We start from the raw sequence: 22,543 nt of genomic DNA, 5'->3' as shown, positions 1-22,543 counted from the left end.
GGGGTACCTGCAGCATTTTGTTTGCACACGATAGAGTTCCCCTGGCGAAAGCTGATCGAATAATAATAAACGGTTGGGGCGGATCAATGGCCGAGACTATTTTGTAATCGCTTGCTTTTTTCATGAGAAAAGTTAGGCCTTCTTGGACTTGGGGACATATTGCCGTGCGGTCCGCCTCCGGGTTTATTTAATAACACGACTCCACAACGGCCAAATTCTAATCGCAGCGCAAGCGAATTGGGATTGACGGAAGAGCGGATCAATCCTATGAGAGCAAGAGACGAAATTTGGCGGAGCATTGCGGTACATAACTAAGGGGAGTAAGTGGTATTACTTTCCTGGTAAAAATTCCAACGACAGACGCGCTCTGATTCGCCGTAGACCACCGCGACATTGTGGCTCTGGGACATGATTGGCTTGATTGATGAAAAATAATAAAATTACCCCTCGTGCGTGGATCTGTAGGGAACGGTGGATACGCCAATAAAAGCGGGTCAGTTTGATTCGATCCGGGCACGACAGAGCTTTCCCCGGACAAATCGTAGACCTTTCCTACAGACCACTCCATCAATGTCTAAATGATCATCGCTGTCATGGTTACCTGCCTGCGATTACTCGCATTCAACTACAGTACTGAGCTCACCCCGATGATAATAAATTGATATAGTGGTACGTCACAAATGGCGGTTCTGGCGCGGAACTTGACCAAAGGCGACATGTGACCCTCTGTAACCGCAGGAGAAGGCCAAAGAATTATCTCGCGTGCAAACAAAGTTCTTAATAATTTGTTTCAGGTCTCTATGAAGATAGTTGTATTCCTTCACTGCCTTTGACGCTTTGAACCTACGGTCTCTCGAGTTTTGACTGCATCTCTGCTCGACAAAACATCCACTTGTTTCCTTAACGCGGCCACTTCTTTACTCAACGTGTCTATAGCACCGATCATATCCAAATACTTTTGCTGCATTCCCTGATTCCACAGGTCCTGGTCCTTGAGCGACTCTGCATTAGATCTGAAGCGCGTCAGTGTTGGGATTCTTGTCCTGTCTCCAAGGGATACCTACTGCACCCGTTCATCCAATCTATAATTAAGCCATTAGCATGCGATATCTCATAAGGCAACCAGTTCTAAACTCACTCTGTCATACATTCGATCATTTTCATCATTGACTCTGCGGAATACTCAGGATTCAAAAACTTTACGGATCTGGCTCCACCCAAGACCCGTTCCTTTGTCTGTTCCTTGGCCTGATGTCCCTGAGTTCCCTCCTCATCACTGCATCTATCCATGAAGGCAGCCCTGCTATCGTCCTCGGATTCATTGGTCTGTTGGGAATGGCAATCGTCGTCTACAGAGTCGGCGATCGACGTGTGGGGGCTCCCAATGTTGTTTGACTCCGGTGAACCTGATGAAAGCAATTGAGACATTCGGTCTACATACCGCTGCGAATTTCTCCGGTCACCCATTGCAACTGTCTTGAAGTCAAGCAGGGGGCTGGGGGAGAGACTGTGAAATGAGGAATGGGGGATAGTAAGAGATGGGAGAATCTGATCCTTTAAAGATTCGAAGTGAAAAGTGGCCGTACCCAAACAAGTCTAGCAATAAATACCGGAGCTCAGTATCTCCCGATTCTATCAAATCAATAAGGTTTGAGTAATTTAATCCATTTCCACCAACAAGGGGCCCTCTCCCTGTCAAGTTCCCGAGTGTATCTCAAGGTATAAAAAAGATAAATAGAAAAAGGGTAATCTTACCAGGTGACACGGCCGTTGAATATAGCCTATGCTTTCCGCAAGTGCCACGCCCCACCAGATGCGAATTTTATCATTGTATTTTTTATTTTGCGTCTGTTTAATTAAATATATCACCGTTCATTACGTTGTTTGTCATTTATCATTAAAAAACTTATCGTTTATATTTCTAAAAAAAAAACCCAATTTTCATATATTTATTTTTCAATCCCGGACGACTTCACTTTTACACACAGATCGTCGCGAAAGGCCGTTGCCTGTCCAGAAAAGGCTTGTGCCCATGACCGAATTACGACCGAAAAAAGTTGGACTTGGCGTAATAATTATCCCGAAGGCGGTAAATAACCTCGAATATCGACCGTTCCTCAACCGGTGAAGTCTACTGACAGACCACCAATTTGACCTCACAAAACTGTCAGGCCCCTTCGCCCACTTGGACAGCCTAAGAACAACCTGGTAACAGCATTATGCAGCACTTTTCTCATTCACAGTCACTGTTCTCCCTCGGCATCTAAACAGAAGCCAAAGGCCGACCGGGGTCAGGATGCATCTGGTGGAGAACTATTCGACCAGGGTCTTGTCGGGCAAGCCCGCACTCATAGTTGTAACGGAAGACCGCAATTAATCAAGGCCGCTGTAGAACCTTTCCATCCTAGATAAACCTGTGACAATCCCCGCGTTCGACCGACTTCCTTTCACAATTTTTATTCATCAAATCTTTGCACCATCCCACCTTTCACCGCCATCCTCATTCAGTGGTTTACCTGTCATACAAGATGCCTAGAACTAATATCTCTAAAACCAACAAGATCGGCTGGTCTTCATGGGAAAAAAGGAACCTCCTTTCCTGGCTGCATCGGCACCGAAGGATGTCTTGGAAGGAAAGGTCCAGGGCATACCTCAGGCAGTTCGGCGTGAAACGAACGGGCGAGGCATTAAGGTGCAAACAAAACTACCTGTTACGGGAATATCGCTCCATCCAGAAAAGTCAGTCCGAGACCTCTAGCTCGGGAGAAGCTCCGTTACGAGTCCGACACGAAGAAGCTCGGATATCTTGCTTACCATCTCTTCCAATCTTCATACCTAAAGGCTCCCGCACAAAAATTCGCCATTTGATTCATGCGATGGAGCAGCTGGCCGTTTCGGAATGCCGTCCCTTGACGAATGACTCGGATAGAGCAAACGAGAGACTACCAGGTAAGATATAACGGTAGCCTTGGCGGTGGTCCAGGTGGGCTAATGATTCGATAGGGTATACGATCCGACTGGCACACACTCTGAGATCCGAACCCTCGCGACATGTTTCATATTGCTGGGAATTTGTACATCGTATGGCAGCTGCCGCGAGAGCGTCACGGAATGTAGCGAGCTTATGATCCTCAATGTTCAATCCCTTCTGCCCACAAATCAATGGACATGATGCTATCCACCTTGCACGTTTCAAGATATCTATGTATATACAAGCAAAATTGACAGTGAGGGTCTGGCTTCTCATCAGTGGGCCTGTTTGAGACAGATCTATGTTGGCCGCCGAAGAAAACGTAGCGTGATTCCCATGTTGTCACAAATATGTACCTGAACCTAGACATAATGGCCACTGAAGGTAATATAATGATGTTACCGCTAGTATCAGCAACCGCCGCACACAGCTGATTCCTTCCGCCAGTGCATTCGCAGATGACGACCGCTTAAATCAAGTATGCAACAACTTCCGCATTTTATCAGAAGCCATTCGTTTCTGACTTCGGAAACCAGACCATGCAAGGCTCATCGCAAGGCAAAAATGAGGCTTCACCTATAGTAGAAGCTAGACCTAGTTTGACTAAGTACGGTAGCGGCCTTTTCCCTACGGACTATTTAAAGAACTGACAAAGTTCTTTGTTGATTTGTCTTCCTATGGTAACCCTGAAATTTCCTTGGTCATAGCCTTCGTTGTGAACAACCATATAAGTATGCCAGTGAAGATAGGATCGGAAAAGTCCCCACTTCCTGGAATAAACCCTGTGCTTGTTCCGCCTTGCTCAGCTGCGGATGTGACCCCGGGGTTGTGTAGAGCCTACCAGGTACATCATGCCAACGAAACTACCTATGCCAGAATGCTTAGGGAAGAAGCACAAATGGACATGCGTTTCAGTATCACGGTTGGTGCGGCTAACTGGGCACTGCTGGCCGGCTATCTGGTCATTCCCGGCACGTTCACTTCATTGCAGACCTCAAACCAGGTTGAAAAGACGTTACAAACCAACAGGACCGGCCGTGCAGTTCTACATATGATTCAGAACCCCCCACTACTCGCCATTGCGTGCTTGCTTTTTGTTAGTGGAATTGCGGCTCTCATGTGGCTGATGCATTTCCCAAAGCTCAGGGGAAACTACCCCTGGCTGATCAACAAAGTGTTTGTGTAAGTGAGCAAATCCTAACTAAGAAGCCAGAACCAAATCTAACCCTGAACTAGACCCCTATGCCTACATGCTGCTGCCGGGCTGCTGACCACTGTCATCAATGTCTGTACATCTCAAGGTGGGGATTGGTCGGTAATGGCTATTATAACAACCGTTGTTACTGGAGTAACTCTTCTCATCTGTTCAGCACTTCTTGCGCTTTACAATTTCTTCAAGCTGGAGCGGGTCAGAAAAGAAGATGAAGATATTCGGCGTTATCGAGCCTCCATAGCTCCTGATACATGATAAAAGATTATTTTGACAGGAGAAGGGCGTGTGATCTGAAGCATCACGGTTGCATTGGTACTGGTCTTTCCCATCTTTTCTTCTATTAGATTCTACACCTGTGGAAGTCTTTGCCTGTTGAGTTTAGGCGTGAAATCTCACAAAGAGTCTGAATGTGTACGTATATCTTTGAGTACTTCCCGATATTTCTCTCCTTCATTATGTTGTATAACATCACTTCTTGTTCAGTTTTCCGATCCCCAATCATTATTCATCACGTGTCCGTACCGACTAATAACATTGATCCAAACCCAGAAAAATAGGATGTCCAATCAATCGTGAAATAGATTTTCGTACAGAAGCCCCCGATGGTCAGTAGATTGAAGGTCGGCTAAATGACACTCAGTGACGCTACTCTTGCTTAAGAGCAAAGACTATCTATGTGAGGCTGGATGGACCTCCAGACCAAGTCAGTGTAATCGTAAAGTGGGCAGATTTTCAGGATCAGATGCACAACCTGATACGTCCAATCACCTGCTGGGGGAGAAACACAAGTAAACTTTGTATTTTGCGAAATGTTAATTTGGCTTTCTCTAATTCTTAAATTTGAAATCTGGCTAACATACCTAATTAATGAATTCTTGAGGTCAGCACATCTGTGTGCGTCAACAAACAACCTACTGAGCATCGTCGCAAATAATATTCAGAGATATCTAGTGGCAAGTAGAGGGTGGTTAAGAAGGGTGGTTAAGAAGGGTGGTTAAGAAGGGTGGTTAAGAAGGGTGGTTAAGAAGGGTGGTTAAGAAGGGTGGTTAAGAAGGGTGGTTAAGAAGGGTGGTTAAGAAGGGTGGTTAAGAAGGGTGGTTAAGAAGGGTGGTTAAGAAGGGTGGTTAAGAAGGGTGGTTAAGAAGGGTGGTTAAGAAGGGTGGTTAAGAAGAGCGGTTAAGAAGAGCGGTTAAGATCTAAACTAGCGATCAATTATTAATCGGATCATGTTGGTCATCTGGCTTGGTGATCCCCACCATTTGTTCAACGCAAGCACTCTTTCCCTAAACACATTGACAACCCCGAATCAGGAACATTCTGCGCATTAGACGAACCACCTGCCAGCAAAGAAAAAGACGGGCCTTTGCCTGGTACGTGTAGGATTACTGTGTACAGCTTTCATTAACCCTTGAAATCTGCGGTACGCAACTATTCTTCAAAATTCGTAAAAAAAAATTTACAGGGTGATCAAACGGCAACATTTGCTATCATTTTCAGTCAACCAAATCTCAAATATGGCTATTAGCAGAATAATGATCCTCTCGTGTTGAACACAACCAAAAATTATCCAGACAATCATGTGAGTACAAGCAATGAGGTTTCACACAATATGGCTGTTATATCATGGGTATATTCGGGTTGTTATTGACCTTCTGTCTCAGGCGGGCTTGATTTACGATTTCAAAGCGGAGTCAACACTGAGAGGATTGCGGGATTATCCGGCTCTGGTGATCAATGCACGGCCTTTTAAGTCTCACGAGCATGAACGGTGGGAGTAATGACGTGCTTTGATCTACGACGTCCGTACCTAACGCGCCTATCACTAGCCGCATCCGTGTAAAAACCCAGATTTCCCAACCGCACTTGGCGGCGGTATAGTCTCATTGGCTAGACTCAGTATTTTATTCCGTTCTAGTCTGAACAGAAAGCACAACGGGAGGTGGGGCCGACCTATTCTCGAATCCCCGCCCAATCAGTAATTCCGATCCCCTCCTTTCTCTGAGTTGGAAGCGAGATTATGGAAGAAGCCGCCCGCACTAAAATTATACTTGATAACAATTTGGACGCAGGTACGAGTAGTGGACTCCGCTTCAAACGGGTCAGGTTCGGGACTCGAGCTTCCCACTAAAAGTGTACTTTACTCCGGCCAAGGCATCATTTTAGACACGCAGGAATATGACCTACAACCCATTATTGTTGTTTGAACACGATCCACGGAGCGCAGGGGAAAAAAAAAAAAAAAAAAAAAAAAAAAAAAAAAAAAACCCCCACCCAATTAATATAGCGGTAATATATACTCTAGCGGGCAAACGATAAATTATCTAGGTGTCCACACACGTGATGTCAACGAATGGATTTATAACTAGCGCTGTCGGGGCCTCTGCGTAGCATCCGGACATCACAATCTCCTTTTCATGAAACGTTGTCACTGCCACGTTTGTCCTCGATTAAACGGCACTCTGTCTTAGGTAATTTGTTCTTATTCTATGTGCCCACAGGTTTCTAACTGATTTTACTCAGGCCAAGTCACATTCTAGATGGTTACCAACGCTGTCACTGTTGAAGGCTCTGGCCGCAACATTAGAGAAGATGACTGCATGCTGAACTGTCTGCCAGAAATGAAAAACGTGTATTCTGAGCATTTTAAGCCTTTTCAAGACAAGCTGTCTTTGGTCCTTCAGCATTCTCGGTCACATTTCAGGGCCCTAGCGGGGCGAGAGAGCTTTGCTGGGTTCTTGAACGTTCCCCTCATAAGCGACGCCCTAGGGAAGACAATAGAAGTGATGTTTGAAGCACCGAAGCCTTGTGTGCTTCAGCTCCACAACGACGAAGCCAGTGCCAATATCAATTGGCTTGACGTTGTCAAGGAAAGAAATCATGAGACTGAATACAAAGGGAATGGAACTTACCATTTCCATATGCGGGACCGGGGCGTGATTGTCCAGTTGTCTGCTTTCCAACATGAAATGGTGCTTTCAGGATTACCCCGGAAGCTGATTCAACCATGGTCCTACGAAAAGGACGTACAGACAGAACTAAACACCTTGGCGCTGACAGCCGAAATGACATCACAGATGAATCAACTTGCATCAGAAAGTAAGCCCACTCAAACATTATATTTATCCTATTCACTCGCTTACATCGCATCGCAGTCATCAAAGCCAATAACACTGTGCTTGAAGAGGTACTAAGGAGAGATCGAATCCTCCGCCGCAATCCGCAGCCAAGTCGAAGATCGGCGGGCTCGCCCTTTCCTCTGGAATCAGCCGAAGAGCCAGCAAACTTTATGCAAGTGCAGATTGACGTTGATCCGCCGGATGGAATGGCTATCGAGACTCAAAGGACAGACGCGCAAGCCAGTGCTTCAAAACGTGGTGCTGGAACACGGAACTGTACGTAATACGCATAAGAAACGTGGCATTGACACTGAAGAGGTTGAAGAAACGTATTAATAATTTGGATTTACCAGTTCTCAAAAACAAGGCTTGGCCTGCAGAAGTATTGAAGCAACTTCCTCTATGGTTTGAAGACCAAGTACGGAAGAATCAGTCGCAGGAAAAGATTGCACAAAATCTTCATCGAACATTCAAACAAAAACGGACCTTCTATGCTATAGAGGCAAAAGTGTATTCCTTAACAGGAAAAAGTCCTTTTAGGAAGCGCAATAAGAAGATTTCGCGCAAAAGACCTGTGTCATTGACACCATGCTCCTCCTCACCGCCGTCTCAACCCTCTGGATCAGTGGATTCCACCCAACAATTGATCTCGAGATCGAGCATTGAGGTTCACGCTTTACGTCTAGCCCGGAATCTGCTTCCTTATCTGAGTTCTGAAAACTGCGAGGATGGAAACCTTTACGCCCTTCATGGTGTTCAACCGGTTGACCCAGAATCAGAAACCAGCGATCTACATGCAGCACCTGAACAGGATACTGTGAATCAAATGTCAAGGTGCCAGCGCGCACCTCAGGAGCGTGAATCTCAAGCAGGTACAAGTCAAAATGAGTCACCAGTTCGAGGAAGCCATCGGGCGGAAGAATCGCCTAAAGCCCATCCAGATCTGGTGGGCGAAAGTCAGCCAAGGAATGGTAATCCAATTAATGTCTTCGCCGCAACATCAGAGATGGGTGGTTCTTGCTTGCCTCGAAGCTCTCCCTTAGAACCCCCTCGGATATCAGAACCTATCCAATCTCTAATCCGGCATCCCTCTGAAAGCGGTACCACACTTGGAGAGCTAGGCCAAACGCTTATCCATTGTACTGAGTCCAGTGCAATGCAGATGGAGCAGGAAGACACGGTACATGATAGCCAATCATCAGAGAGACTTTCTCCGCAAACTTCATCATGTGAAAATCCACTGACTAGAGGTTCAGAAAATGAGGGTTCCAATGATGAAAGCCACACAGAAAGCGGACTCGGTGCGTTGACTGTTCTCAGGGAATCAATGCCCTTCCAAGTCCCTCAACCAAGCTCCGCGGGTGGCTCGACTGAGCATCACCCTCAAAACTGCGGGATAGATGGGCCAACCACCGACAACACTGAAAGAGCTTTGGTTGACGAAGAATTGATTATAAGATGTCTCCATGAGAAGTCTAAAGCGGCACGTTCTCATCGCAATTGGAATGATAAGGACCTGGACCGTTTACCAGAGTGGCACATGAAAATGAAACGGAAAAACCTATCAAAGGAGAGACTTGAAGTTGCGTTTCTGAGAGACTTTGGCCACTATCGAACGTCTTCTGCTATCGATACAGCTTGTCGCAAAAAGAGGAAGGCAGATTCTCGCCGTAAGGATGTAACCTCAGCCCCCATCCCAAGTCCACTTCCTCCGGTTGTTCCTGTCGTACTCGATACTACGCGGGTACCACAATCACTCAATGCCATCATTGGGCCCGACATTCCCAGCTTGCATCCATCTCATACCATAGCAGAACCAAGCAATGAGAATGCCGTACTCACGTACCCACCGTCGGAGCGACCTCGATCGCCACAACTCAATCAGTCGCAGGTCCTAGACAACGCAGACAGGTTTTCTCGCAACATGCCTCCACCATTGCATGAGGGCGAAGAAGCAGTAGGTCAAAGTTCGCCGGCTGCTGTTGCCGTTGAATCCGCTTCCGAACAGATGGTGTGTTCCACACCTGAAAACGCCGAAGATACCTCCACGTTGGGCAATCGGCGCCACCGAGTTGTAAAAACGCCAAAACCTCCATCCAGATTCACAGCAATCAATGGCGGTACCGTTCATCCAACTGATCCAAATGTAATTGCCCAGCTGGAGACCAACGAGCGAGACGCTCCGCCTAATGGGCAAGGAAGCCAGCGAGCATCCAAGTGCGTCGGGCAGAGAAGAGATGGCCAAAATGAGCCACAGAAAAACGGGCCCCAGAGTAAGCTCTCCTCTAATGCAGTGTCCGTCATAGTCACTTGGCTCTTTAAAGAGTATCAGATCTAGGTGTCACCTGACCTTATACTTCACTTTTCTTCATCTATCCGTCTGTGCTTCTCACACTGACTGTTTTCATTAGCATTTGCAGGTGGAAGAGGACGCCCCAATCAGCTTACCCCTGAGCATGAACTGGCAAGTTCAAATAACTCGGGGCTGTCCAGCCGAACATTGGAAGGAGCTGGGTACCAGCGGTCACTCCCAATTGGTACTTCAGACGCCAATATTGCACAACTGGGAATGCGCACAGATCTGCAGAACACATCGCAGTCTCAAGAACGAGACGTCGATATCCCAACCCCAAACAACCCCCACCCCACTTGCCAGCCCAACTCCCGAATTGCAAACTCCCAATTTTGCAGGCCCAATTCCCGGTCCGGGGCTTCTCAAACTAGCGGTGTGCCAGGAAGCACTCACACAGGCGGTTTGTTCACACCCTGTACTAGTGGTCCCACGTATTCTGACATGAGGTCGGAAGCAGTTGTTCCAATATCAGTCTCAGCATCCTTCCTGAGCAGCCCAACCGGTCTTCCTCACTATCCCCTTCACGAGTTGCAGGGACGCGGTGCTGAGCGGTACCAGGGCCCTCCGCTCCCATCCTTGGCGCAGCAAATGTATTACCATCGTGCGGGTGAGCCTCCTCATTGATAGCCGCCTGTGCTGTCTACCCCTTATACTTCCTCGTCTATCAAATCCAATTTGGTAGCAAGCCCCCAATTAAGTTACACATGGCCTGGTTTGGGTGATGTCAGATTTCAACTCTCAGTCACTGAGTGTCGTACAAGTTTATGGCACGAAGTCCTTGGAAAGCAAGCATCGGAGATTGGCGACTGAGAATCAGATATAACTGTGCTGCTCATATAGGCTTTGAGGAAATATAGGCTATCAAGGAATAAACATAATTTCACATGAAATACTCAACATTGGCTGAATTTAGATCATTCTATACATTGACCTGGCCGCTAGTAAATACTTTCATAGCACACACACCAGCTCAAAAGAATAGATGCTGGCCAGTCTTTGCCAAATTGCTTCGACAAAAGCCAAAGCATCGCAGTGATCTGGCTGCAGATGACTTATAAGAACAACTCTCCCGCAAGATCTATAGATGCCACAGGCTTCCTTGCCACCCAGGGTCCACATAGCTCCCATCGATGAGAGGGTTAGTCAGGGGGTGGATTGGCTGGGGACACAGCAAGTCATAGTGCGGTTCTCCAGGAAGCATAACCAAGCCCTTGAAGCAGCCTCCTTGGAGAACACCTTCAATGGGAGCGACGAGGGTTTCCGGAATATCTTCGGGATGAGTGCCCGAGCAGGGATAATTGTTAGGGGTTTTGATGCCAGTTTCAAACTCCTGTACGGAAGACCAGTCACAACTGTTATGCTCGGAAGGTTCAGAACTCCCAAGATGCGCCACGGAATTGGCAATGGATTGCCTTTTCCGCGCCTTCCTTTTGAATTTTTTGAATTTGTAGCCTGGATGCGCTTCGGCATGACCGTCGTGCTCAATCTCGGCTAATTGTTGGAATTTGTCGCGGACGCTCTGTGGTTCTTCCCTCCAGCCTTTTCCCGCAATAGAGGAGATGTCTCGAGGGTTGTGCTGTTGCGATAGTCTTCTGATACTTTCTGTATTGGCCCACCGGTACAGCATGAAGCAGTTCATGGGCCGTGGAACCCTTCCTTTCTGCTCTGTCTCCTTCCGGCGCTCTTCAACTGGCCGTCGCACCCATATGTCTATATTCAGGATTGGAGTGTTCGTCATGTCTGGAGTCCACTTGCTCGGCTGGTCCGTCAGGTCCCAGGGTGCGCCTTGGGGCATATCACCCCACGAAAAAGCCCGCCGTTTTCGAGTAGACCGCTTAGAGTTTCCACTGCTAGACATCGAGAGGGATTCGGAAGGTGAAGTGAAAGATAACGAGACGGTTGGTCCAGGCCTGCTCATATGATGGATGTCTGTCGGAGTAGACATGCAACGCAACCGACTCCCGCAATTGCTGTTTGTTTTAGCATGAAGAACCCCAAGACAAAGAGTGTAGCTTCTACCGAGAATTGACTAATACTAGTCGATATAGTAAACAAAGCGAGAAGCAGCGAGTCAAACACTATCCGTTACTGTGAAGGTCAGACTCTGTAGCATCAGCCAGAATATGGGGGAAGAACTCACTGTTGGGTGAACAATAAGAAATAATAGAAACTGCTCCGAAAATCAGGAATGGCAGACTGGGAATAGCAAATCGCGTTTGAAAAAGGGCAGAGCACACGGCTGGGAGTGGGTTGACAATGTTTATGCAAATTCTCGAGTTTGGTTGAACCTGGTTTTGACCCCTAATCTGCCTGAGATTAACCCTTGACGCACAGGCGGTGCTCCCACAAATTGGGCGCCACAAACGGTCGTCGTTTGGAGTGGCTGCTCTTCTTTTGGCTTGCTCTGCTCTACCCCCCAAGGTAGAAGTATTTCCTCCCTGGCGCAATCAATAGTTGATTAGAATTGAATTTTGGTTTATCTCTGGTGGCGCTTTTTCTGTCCAGATGAATTTACTTTATGCCAGGTAATATGGCTCCGTATATACATGCCACAGAGTGCAACTATTTCCAATCATGCTTATTAACATGGTCGAATATCTCACTCCGACAGTCCGTCTGAATGATGATCCAATAGAGATGCGCGGTGTTGTGACCTTAGGCGCTCAGCAAATAAGATAAGAATGACTGCCATTCTATCCCCCACTCATGGAGTATGACGCCGCTACGCATTGGCGCAAAATTAATTTTCTTTTTTTTTTTTTTTTTTTTTTTTTTTTTTTTTTTTTAAATCAAAAAATCAAAAAGACGGAAATACAGACTTTCCGAAAGACAGTGTATGTTAGTAGAAGTGGGGACGGAACTAGTGTTTCTGATTGGTCAAGCAACCTTTTGCTTGTGTGTGATATGATGAGGGCCTTGAGAGCATCCCAGCACATGAGGGCGACCAGCCCAAGAGCCCCAAAGCCATGCTCTGTCGACAAACAATTTCCTCTCGTCATTACAGTATCTCTTATCTCCATCGCAAACCCTCGCGACAACAATCCCACTGTGGGTGGCTAGTCTCCTCCAAATATATATACGGAGGAAGCAAAAGAGCCAAAACACAATTGTCGTTCGGGGAACGACACAGTCTGCTTATTGGTGCGCCTTGTGCTCTAGGAGCCATGCTGATAGTTGCCGTGGAACATTACCATGGGTCCTAGGACAGGGCGATTCTAGAAGGGCACAAAACGAACTGTCACGAGTAGCTTGCTCGCACGTGACTCATGGCCCGAGTCGTATGTTTTGACCTCTTCCATGCTCGACTCTGCGATCTTTTATATTTTCCTCTCCCTGTCACCCGCGCCTGTCATCCGTACCGAAAATATCCTCTTGGGCCTAGAAACATGGCGTCCACTACAACGTTGAGCAGTTCTCAACCTTCGACTTCCGAGCCTCAGTTGAATGTGCAATACTGTGCCCCTGGGTTTTGCTTGCCGCATCCTGATACTGTCAACCAATTTTGTCGGGACCAAAGCAACCTAATCTTCTGCCAAGGTGTCATTATCGTGAAGATATCACCTGAAGTCGTCGTCAAGTTTGGTGCTCATATCAACATTACCGAGGCCAAAACCATGATTCATGTTGCGCAGAGTACAGGGGTTCCTGTACCTAAAGTTTTCGCATATTATACGTACGGTCCAATTGATCGTGATGCTGGCGATTACGGGGGCCTTTACGATACCTACATCTTCATGAGTTTCGTTGCCGGTGAAACACTCCACACAGCTTGGGACACTTTCGACGTCTCCACCAAATCCCATATTTCAAGACAACTTGCGAGCTATATCCAAGAGATCCGTGATATGGGGAACGTTGGTTATATTGGGTCCATAGATCATGGTCCTGTTACTGACCACAGTTTATCGACCTCTATTGACAAAGGTAGAACACCCAGACCTTGGGAATAGAACACGCAGTGACCTCTTCAATTGAACTAATTCCTTTTCAAGGCCCATTCGATTCGGAGCAAGACTTTAACACGGCTCTGATCAACACCTATCAAAAGAATGCGCCAAAACGCCACATCACAAGTTTTCTCAGTGGAATGCTTCCTCAATCCCACCGCATCTTATTCACACATGGTGATATCCGGCCTCAGAATGTTATGGTGAAAGATGGAAATGTGGTCGCCATTATCGACTGGGAGCTAAGTGGTTGGTATCCAGAATACTGGGAATTCGCAAAGGCTCTACTTACCTGGGGCTGGCAAAGTGATTGGACGGATTACCTCATGCAAATTCTTCAACCGTATCACGCTGAATTTTTCATGCACTCTTTCCTGATGGAAAAGCTATTGATTTAGTTAGGAACTGCTTCATGTCCGGATTGCTAAATACAATAACTCCTTGAGGAATCTGCAATCCAATCCACTCTCATCCACTCCCGGCACTATGCCCTTGGTTCCACATGTATAACCAAAGCCTCATCCCACTAGCTTGTTCCTCGCCTCCTTCAACACATCGTCAACCCAATCAGAACAATTCCGAGGTGGCGGGGAAGGATTCTTGTCCGTGAGGACACGTGGATCGTGAGGAACCCTCTGTTTTGCAGCAATCCCTTCGAACTCGGAGAGCTTCTCTTTCGGGATCTGAAATTGAAATGCCGAGCTTTTGTAGCTTTTCGTTCCCCGAAAATTGTACCCGGGACGCGGGTCATAATCCATGCCCAGGCCCAGGTCACCTGTGACATGGTAGAATCTTCCACGTCCTTGGTCCGCCATCTGTGCAGGAACAAGGGCGATGCCTTGGTGATCGGGCTTGTCGATCTGTTTGAAATAGACTCGGTAGACGTTGTAGGTCGTCGTTTCGGTGGTCATGGTGGGAAACAAAGTGAGAGTATTTTTTAGTATAGGATTCAAAATTGTACATCAACCAGCTTGTTCTGTATTGAGACTTGGGATATTGGTAGGAGGAACTTCACCTTCAATTTATAGATTTTGCCCCTCATGGTCTCATCGATCCCACAAATGGCTAAGAGCACTTTCACTGGTTCAGCACTCTGGATGGTTTCGAACCAAGCACTGTTAATAATCTCCGAGGCATCAATTAAGCGATACGCCGAGAAAGAAGGGTTGAACAGCAATAACCAATGGCCAACGGACGACTTGTAGCGCTTTGTCTGAATCAAGCCGTCCGGCGCATACTATGCAATGGTAATAAAAATAGATACAATAGCATTTTAGTTCCAATACTCTCGACTAAGCTTTCGCATCCAACGAAACAGATCGGACGCTAACTCCACTGAAATGTCACGTTCGTGTGCGCGTCTCGCTCCACATAGAATACCCCGCGCTACGTTGCATTTTTGGCCATGATTGGCACGAACATGAAATGCAATGCAATGCAATATAGGTGAAAATCCCGTTCACAGGTTGCATTGCACAGCGAGACGCGCAGCATGAAACCTCCGGTTGTATTCCTTGCATTGAAGGTAAAATAGATTGCCCTTTAGGATAGATGGACAGCAGAAAGAAGAGCGAAGCCTGTCCGTAGAAAGTCACAATGTTTATTGACAATTAACAGCAAAAGTTGATCGGAAGTCAAACCAAGTATGTGTTTTCGAAGCTGCTTCGGTTTGTGGAGGGATCCCGAAACAGCGCCCAACAAACCACCAGACCCGTGCGGTTCAAGTGCTGTCACTCTATGCCACTAGCATTTTACCGCTGTCCTACAACAACTCGGGAAATCCATCAATGAATTGCTTGGCTGTTCTCTCGAAAGTAGATGGGCTGGGAAAGCAACATGAGTGGCCCATAATCACTGCGCTTAGCGACAAGTCACTATTAGACAAACTGCGCCGATAACCGGTAGAGACAATACCAGATTCTCTGCTAAGCCCAAAATGACATAGGTACAATTTGTATGGGAAAGTGGATTTGTCTGACCAATCAATTGCTAGCGGTAGATTACCGTTTTAATGCTCCGGACAAAGATCAAAATCGAAAAATAATACCAAGCTTTCTCCATGTAGCATCATTAGGGCGCCTAAGGAACTCATTCATTTTGCCCCGTTCCGCTTACATTGTCGCCTCGTCCTAGCGCACTATATCAAATGAAGGTGGCACATTCTGGCCTTGGGATTGTCTGAACAACTCAAAGGCAAGTAAAACCATGTCCTTTTTGGCCAGAATCATAGCGAAAGGACCCGGTGGAGTGCCTTTCACGTATAGAGCAGCACTGCGAACTTCGTCCTCAGTGAACCAGCAATGATCGAGATGCTCATCACTGATTTCGACGGAACTTTGGCCGATCGGCTGTTGCATCTCGCTGGACCAGACTCGTTGCGCCATCGTCTTTTCGTTGTCGATTATGATGAATCCGAGCGTGCGCATAAGGACTATATCGCCGGTTTTTCTATCTTCGTGATAGAAAGAACACGTGATAGCATCTTTAGCAAATCTTTCAGGCCAGATTTGCGTCTCCTCCCCGCTTTCTCGGGCCGCAGAATGGATGATAGTCGGGTCCTCCTTGTCTGGAGTTCCTCCTCCTGGCTCCCAGGTATTACCCCATGAGCTATTTTTGCCGTTTCGCTCGATCAACAAAACTCTTGGCTCAGATGGGCTACCGGGGTGGTAGGAAAATTTGAGAGCCATAGCTGTGAAGCGTTGAATGTCGGGGTAAAGTTCTTCCAGACTGTCGAGTGGAATATTGACAGTGGCCCCATCGATCCGCTCGGGACTGGACTGGTACTCCAAAGGGGGACCGGCGTTGCTTATTGCAGTCGACATAGCTGAGTATAGGGAAAAAATATTTTAGAAATGGAAGGAGGTTATGCCACTTATATATTGCCACTCATGTCTCTTCCAACTCACAATTTAATAGTATATGATATTAAGCACCATTAACCCTAAAACTTAACTCGTCCATCTCTCGGACAAAATCATCAGCTAGCTTTTCTAACAAAATTCCAATTCACTACTTCCTTTTTTCATGTGGAGCCGGAACTATCTCGCACATTCTAGTCTCCTATATACCCACTATTCACAGCAGATCACTCCACGATGTCCATTATGATATATCATCTAGAAGAGCATCCCTGAGTTATTAACATATTATGGTGGTATATTATGCTACAGAAGTGCCGGGGGGGAATTCGCCTTAGTCAATAGCTGATATCGGAGGCTTAGATATCAAGAAGCCATTAAAAATCAAAACGCCTAAGAATAAAGTGAAATCAGAAGATGATATACTAGAAGCTTAGTAAACTAACTAAGACTAAGCACCACGTTCAACGATGATCTTCTTCCCATTGTGTGATTGACCATTTAGAAATCGGTGTATCTCGCTCCCTATCAATAATCCTGCCGTTGACAAGTCGAACGTTTGGAGGGATGTAAGGGAGCATAATGATGTTGCTATCTGTGTTGCCGTCTGATTGTATAGGGTCCGCTTGAGGTCTGTTTTCTGAAAGGTGGCAGAGTGAGAAGGCATTATCAAAAGTTTCGCGTTATAGAGGAAAAACTCACTATAACAGTCTCTAATTAGACTAATTTGCGACGCTTCTCCCTTCTCTATTTGCGGATTGCAAACTGGTAGCGGCCTTTCAAGGCTAGATGTAGATTTGGTATTTTCCGGCCCATATATCGCAGGTTCAGTCAACCTATAGAGGTTGGCAGCATTTGGGATCTTTTGCTCTAGGTCCTCGTCTATTTTGTTCTCGATTTTGGGTCCCCAAAATGTCTGCATGCAGTTTGCTAGAAGCAATCGAAGCGAGGTAGAAGACAAGCACTCCATGGGGCCGATTTGTCAAACAGATTCAAATTATGCAGACGAGTATGTGGTAACAGCATCAATGGAAAGGTTTTGAGCTTAAGCTGGTGCTTCTTTATTCAACCCGGGAGGCTATAAAGGGACATATTTCTACTGTCCAAGGTGGCCATCAACTGCGCCTGGTCATTACCAAAGGTCTAGCCATGGTGAGTACCCGCCCCTCTCTCTAGTGACGATGGTATGCTCACATCAGAAGCCCGCCCCGATTCCTACCCAAATCCTCTATGGGCCTGCAAAAATTACTTTGGAGGCAATGCTCTCCTTGAGAATTGCCTCTCCATCACCCTTGGAACGGTGGCCCTCGGAAAACCTCAGCCAAGATGCTGAAATGTTGCTAGATGTCTGCAACACTCTGAAACGCAGGAGACCCCAGGAACCCTATCTCGAAAATGACTTACACGTCCACGTGGGAAATATATTACCCGATCTCAGTTATGGTACTGTTTTAATGCTAGCGCTGATGACTTGGCATTTTGATGCTTCATCTTCTAAAGCATCGCAGGACTTGATTATTTTCTTGCGTTGGCCTTACTACAGTGAAGTCAGGAGAATACTTCAAGATCGATACCAAGGCATTATGTGTGAAACGGCGCCTTCAAACTTTGACTTTTTGCTTATTTGAATTTAATTATATATCTATACAGTTCGACCGCGGAGGGCACCCCGGCTGAGGTTCCGTTGCTCGGACCTGCCGTGGCCACCGTAGCCCTCGGGCCTCGTGGATGTGACGGATGCCACAGTTCCCCTTTGGTCAAAAATATCCGAGTTGTTCTAGGCGCCTCGTAATGTCTCGGAGACAGTCATCATACCAGTTCTTCAAATACTTGTGCATCTCGTATCCCAAGACTTCTGCCAAGTCTCGCTTTTTTCCATATTCCTGCAGGTATTTTGAGTGTAGGTGCTGGTAACAAAGAGCTTTCTTCAAGTCAGGGTCCGTTGTCGGTTGTTGCAAGACAATTGGGTCATCGCTGCTTAAGGGAATGAATTTTACAACCCCATATTTCATCAGAACCCGTAAAATGCCAGACTCATCAACCGCGAGGTCCACTTGAAATTCATTCTTCGTATTGCCATGGTCATCCTGGGCTTGATGCTGGGCGCCAAGCCCTTGAAGAGGAATGGCATCAAGGACCACATCGTCGAGGCCATTTCTTTTGATGTCTTTCATAAGTTGAGTTATATCGTGAGAAAACAAAATCCGCACAGTCTTGTTGGGTTAGGTCTCGGTGGTCAATGTGGGGGAAAGGACAGCTTACGTGCAAGCGAATCGGCGCTGAATCTCTGGTAGAAACACCATTGTCAGGCTTGGTGCCTTTCGTAGATTCATGCATGTTACTTCGATTGGGATCTGGGCCTCCAAATAAAAGCGTTTCGCGCGAGTTTCCCGGGGAAAAGAGAAAGGATGATATGCAGTTCGAAAAAACACAACGAACTCTATGTAGGCTCAAGCAGACCATGGTCTTGCAGTCGTGAAATCCTGGTCAAAGATTCGGATAAACCTGAGAAACAGTAGTTTATATCATGATGATCCAGCAGACTTGTCATTTCTTTTGCATATGCCACTGATTACAGGTCTAGGATAGTGAAAGTCACATAAAGTCAAAATTCCAAAATTGATCCAACAATTTGAGCGAGGCTCGAAATATTGTGCTCAAACCCTTCGTAGCCAGTCATATCAGGAATCGAGTAATTGTCTATCCGAAATAATTGGTGCACTCTCTTTGACATATCTATTCTTTTGGTCGGTCTCATGCCTCCGAAGCCAAAGCAAACCCAAAGCACTAAAGCGGGGAAAGGCCCAGGAGTCGCCGATCAGTCCAGACCTACGACTAGGCATGTGTTCCCGCGAAGCCAGAGGCCAATGAATGCGTAGGTTGTTAGAACGCGATCTAACAATCTACGCATTCATTGGCTCCTCGAAGCATGTGCCCCTTACTGCCCTTCTCACTCTCCAAAACCAGGTGTTCTCCCTCATCGTTAGCCCAGTGGAGCCTCCCCCCTAACCCCCCCCAACTTGGAACTTCGCTCTTATGAAAATAACGCGATCTAACAATCTACGCATTCATTGGCTCCTCGAAGCATGTGCCCCTTACTGCCCTTCTCACTCTCCAAAACCAGGTGTTCTCCCTCATCGTTAGCCCAGTGGAGCCTCCCCCCTAACCCCCCCAACTTGGAACTTCGCTCTTATGAAAATGCCTGTTTCTGAAGCTGAAACCATATCGGCTTTGCGGGTGCTTCTCAAGTCTTCGAAGGAAATACTCCAGGCCCATCGTGACCTCACGCTCCAAACGTTAGAACAGGTCAGATCCGTTCTCGCCGTCAAATCTCACAATAACACCACAGCGAGCTCCAACATACAAGCAGAGCCGTTGCCCTTTTGTAACAATGAAAACCTCGAGAACCACTCTTCTCGCCAGCTCGGGGAGTCCTCCTACTCCCCAGCGAGTGTTCTCGAGGAACAGTCGCATGCTGCCGCCGACCCGACCGAAAGAAATCATGACGCTGACCCTGAAACTCTCAACGCCTTGGCTCAAGTCAATACAAGAAAGCGCAAAAGAGAACCAGCCTTAGAGACTCGACTTGCCAAGCTATTGCAAGCTATAGAGAAACACCTTCCAAAGTTCGTGGAATTTTCTCAGAATACATCGTCGCTCTTTGACTTGTTCGACAATGTTCAAGGCCGAGGGAGCTTCTACATGCGCCTGGATCACATCAAGCGAATTGATGGGAACAAGACCCCCAGCGAAAAGGAAAGACTCTTGAAAGGACTATGTCAGGTCTCACTTGCTCGAGAATTCACGGCATGGGAGCGCGAACGAGGCTGGTCTACCAGAGTTGATCAACTTTACTCTCAAATCTGTGGATCAGAAGTACAAAGATCTAAGAAACGGCAAGGCAAAATATCTCAGTATCTGAGAGATATTGGCTGTTGTGACACAGATCGCAGTGTGGCCAACAAAGCGCTTTGTCAAGGAACAATTCAACTGTTGTTTAAGCGCTTGACAGAGGAAGCCCTAGGGGATTCTGCTCCAGAGGAGGTCACTGGAGGCCTATTTTCTGTGGTGGCTGTTTTCGAATTTCATCGATTCCAGTTGCTGACAGTTGAACAATTACCTCAACTCATCGATTTCCTCATTCCGAAAGACGTCCATCTCGGCTCTAGAGATTATGCACATAGCCATCGCTCGCTGAGATCTTCTTTTCATTCCGTAAAAGAAGCTGCGGCGTGGTCAGAAAGTTTGCAGTCGGATTTCGAATCTTACTGTAGAGCGAATTGTCTGGCTATGCGGGACACACTCTACCAATCTGAGGCACAGACAGAAAAGAATGGGTCACCGAAAGCCAACACAACCCAAGTAGAACAAGTTTTGCCTTCGAACGGACTCGATCATTCCACTCCAACGAGCACCGAAGATAGAAGTCAAATGGTATTCAGCGGGAATTTGGACGAGCCGTTAATATCCGAGGTACATCAACCTTCCCGGTCTAATGAGCACTTGGACGAATCACACGAATTTGGTGACAACTCAACCAGTGGGTCCTTCCTGGCTTTCAGCGACTACGATTAATACAACTAACTTACTCAGTTTTACATCAAGACCAAAGAACACGCCAATTTGGCGCCAGTCGCAATCAGCAAGGCACGATCCAGTCAACATGGAGCATGGGAGAGGTGATAACAGATTCGGCGAGTACTTTACCACATGTTCAGTCACAGACAATCACACATGATGTCAATCGGGCAGTCCAACCTGAGCCAGGAACAATGGCGACCGTGCATCCTTCTGCGTTTCCACAATTCATTCTTCCTTCCTCGATTGACACGGTTGTACCTTCCACATCACCGCAATTTTACTTGCCTAGATCCATGGATATCGAGACAGATATACTATATTCCGACTTTTTCCCTGGCACCGTGGACACCATCCTATCCTCGAACTTTCCCCAGTTCACCCCTTATGCAGCCACACATTCCACGATGGACCAAAACTATGGTAATGGCAATATTCGAACAGACGCGGCGTCTTCCAATTGTCCCACCCAAGCACAGAGATTCAGTCCATACGCTGGAGCGGTTGAGACATTGATATCCACATGATTCGGTTGGTGCATACATCATCATGCTGGGCTTGGGCTTTGAGGAATGGCTAAGATGAAAAGGAGGGAGCCACTGAGGATAACTTCTTTTTCGAAAAATACTGGACTTGAGTCTGGTGTCAAGGCCTCCCCGCCAACAATAGTGCCTTCTCCTGACACAGGTTTAATGAACCCCTTCTGTTCTACCATCTTTGTCGTGCCGGTGATTTTCCATGCCTGTAGCCCGCATCCCTTGAGTTGTTTGGGAAAGTATTCAGCTACTTTAATCCAAATCTCTGCCAAGCCGGAGTCATCGCAAAAAAATGTGTTCTGGCCTGTTTGCCGCCAGTGCGCGCCAGAAAGGAAGTCGGCAAGCTGATCCATCGGGGGTCAGATCCTGAAGCGTAGGCAGCAAGCCCGATTTTCGTCTAGATAGCATCATGATTCTCAGCTTATCCGGTTCTGGGGACCCCATAAAAGGAAGTAATGGACTACATACCTGGGTCGCCTAAATCGAAAAATGTGTTCGTCAGAAGAGGACGCTAGTTGCAACCAGATCGCAGTTAGACTAAAAACCGTTTAGTCAAGCCGAGTTCTTAGTAAACGTCGGAACATAACTTCGCAGATTTGGAATTGGAACGAAGAGGTAGTGGCGGGGCTTGAAAAAACCCTCAGCGGGGTAATAATCTGTGCCAAAATACGGCAGTCGAAAAAGACCAAATAGGTAAGTCCAATCCGAAAGTCATGGGAGCTGTGCTATCGCGAAGGCGAAGGCTTAGTGATAACAAGAAACAGCTCACTACACCAATAGATCATATGCCTTTTGGGAGCATCCGCGTTGGTCTCAAATCCATTCCCTTGTTTTCTTTGCCAATGGCACATTTATCACATCGCCGATCATGACAGAGTATATCGGAACATTTATCGGAATAACATCTTTCCGCGTAACCAATATAGGATATCTTCTTGGCTATATGTCCTTCCTTCCGTCGTTCATTAAAT

At 46.9% G+C, this 22,543-nt stretch overlaps 8 protein-coding genes across 8 annotated transcripts; 4 read left to right on the top strand and 4 right to left on the bottom strand.

Annotated features, from left to right (window-relative positions):
* Positions 1–3,848: 3,848 nt before the first annotated feature.
* Positions 3,849–4,439, top strand: N7525_002785 (uncharacterized protein; the record flags this gene model as incomplete). The annotated part of the gene is made up of 2 exons (XM_061212443.1): positions 3,849–4,153; positions 4,208–4,439. 2 exons carry the CDS (start codon positions 3,849–3,851, stop codon positions 4,437–4,439), a joined length of 537 nt encoding a protein of 178 aa, XP_061069464.1.
* A 2,282-nt stretch (positions 4,440–6,721) lies between these two features.
* N7525_002784 (uncharacterized protein) lies at positions 6,722–10,259 on the top strand (the record flags this gene model as incomplete). Its single annotated transcript, XM_061212442.1, has 5 exons — positions 6,722–7,280; positions 7,337–7,576; positions 7,654–9,573; positions 9,712–10,053; positions 10,111–10,259. Coding segments are annotated over 5 exons (3,210 nt in total), but the record flags the coding sequence as incomplete, so codon positions are not given.
* A 472-nt stretch (positions 10,260–10,731) lies between these two features.
* N7525_002783 (HMG-box domain-containing protein) lies at positions 10,732–11,511 on the bottom strand (the record flags this gene model as incomplete). Its single annotated transcript, XM_002562448.1, has 1 exon — positions 10,732–11,511. One exon carries the CDS (start codon positions 11,509–11,511, stop codon positions 10,732–10,734), a length of 780 nt encoding a protein of 259 aa, XP_002562494.1.
* Positions 11,512–13,039: 1,528 nt separating this feature from the next.
* N7525_002782 (aminoglycoside phosphotransferase family protein) lies at positions 13,040–13,998 on the top strand (the record flags this gene model as incomplete). Its single annotated transcript, XM_061212441.1, has 2 exons — positions 13,040–13,577; positions 13,646–13,998. 2 exons carry the CDS (start codon positions 13,040–13,042, stop codon positions 13,996–13,998), a joined length of 891 nt encoding a protein of 296 aa, XP_061069462.1.
* Positions 13,999–14,118: 120 nt separating this feature from the next.
* N7525_002781 (uncharacterized protein) lies at positions 14,119–14,511 on the bottom strand (the record flags this gene model as incomplete). Its single annotated transcript, XM_002562446.1, has 1 exon — positions 14,119–14,511. The coding sequence occupies one exon, from the start codon at positions 14,509–14,511 to the stop codon at positions 14,119–14,121; it is 393 nt and encodes a 130-aa protein (XP_002562492.1).
* Positions 14,512–15,729: 1,218 nt separating this feature from the next.
* N7525_002780 (uncharacterized protein) lies at positions 15,730–16,422 on the bottom strand (the record flags this gene model as incomplete). Its single annotated transcript, XM_002556767.2, has 1 exon — positions 15,730–16,422. One exon carries the CDS (start codon positions 16,420–16,422, stop codon positions 15,730–15,732), a length of 693 nt encoding a protein of 230 aa, XP_002556813.2.
* A 1,678-nt stretch (positions 16,423–18,100) lies between these two features.
* On the bottom strand, positions 18,101–18,795 carry N7525_002779 (uncharacterized protein; the record flags this gene model as incomplete). The annotated part of the gene is made up of 3 exons (XM_002562441.2): positions 18,101–18,209; positions 18,274–18,671; positions 18,721–18,795. 3 exons carry the CDS (start codon positions 18,793–18,795, stop codon positions 18,101–18,103), a joined length of 582 nt encoding a protein of 193 aa, XP_002562487.2.
* Positions 18,796–19,656: 861 nt separating this feature from the next.
* Positions 19,657–21,033, top strand: N7525_002778 (uncharacterized protein; the record flags this gene model as incomplete). The annotated part of the gene is made up of 1 exon (XM_061212440.1): positions 19,657–21,033. The coding sequence occupies one exon, from the start codon at positions 19,657–19,659 to the stop codon at positions 21,031–21,033; it is 1,377 nt and encodes a 458-aa protein (XP_061069461.1).
* Positions 21,034–22,543: the final 1,510 nt, after the last annotated feature.

Source organism: Penicillium rubens (genome assembly GCF_028828025.1).
Source record: "Penicillium rubens strain IBT 27055 chromosome Unknown utg000002l_segment0_segment0, whole genome shotgun sequence".
Lineage (NCBI taxonomy): Eukaryota > Fungi > Ascomycota > Eurotiomycetes > Eurotiales > Aspergillaceae > Penicillium > Penicillium rubens.
This window is presented reverse-complemented; position numbering and strand designations above follow the sequence as displayed.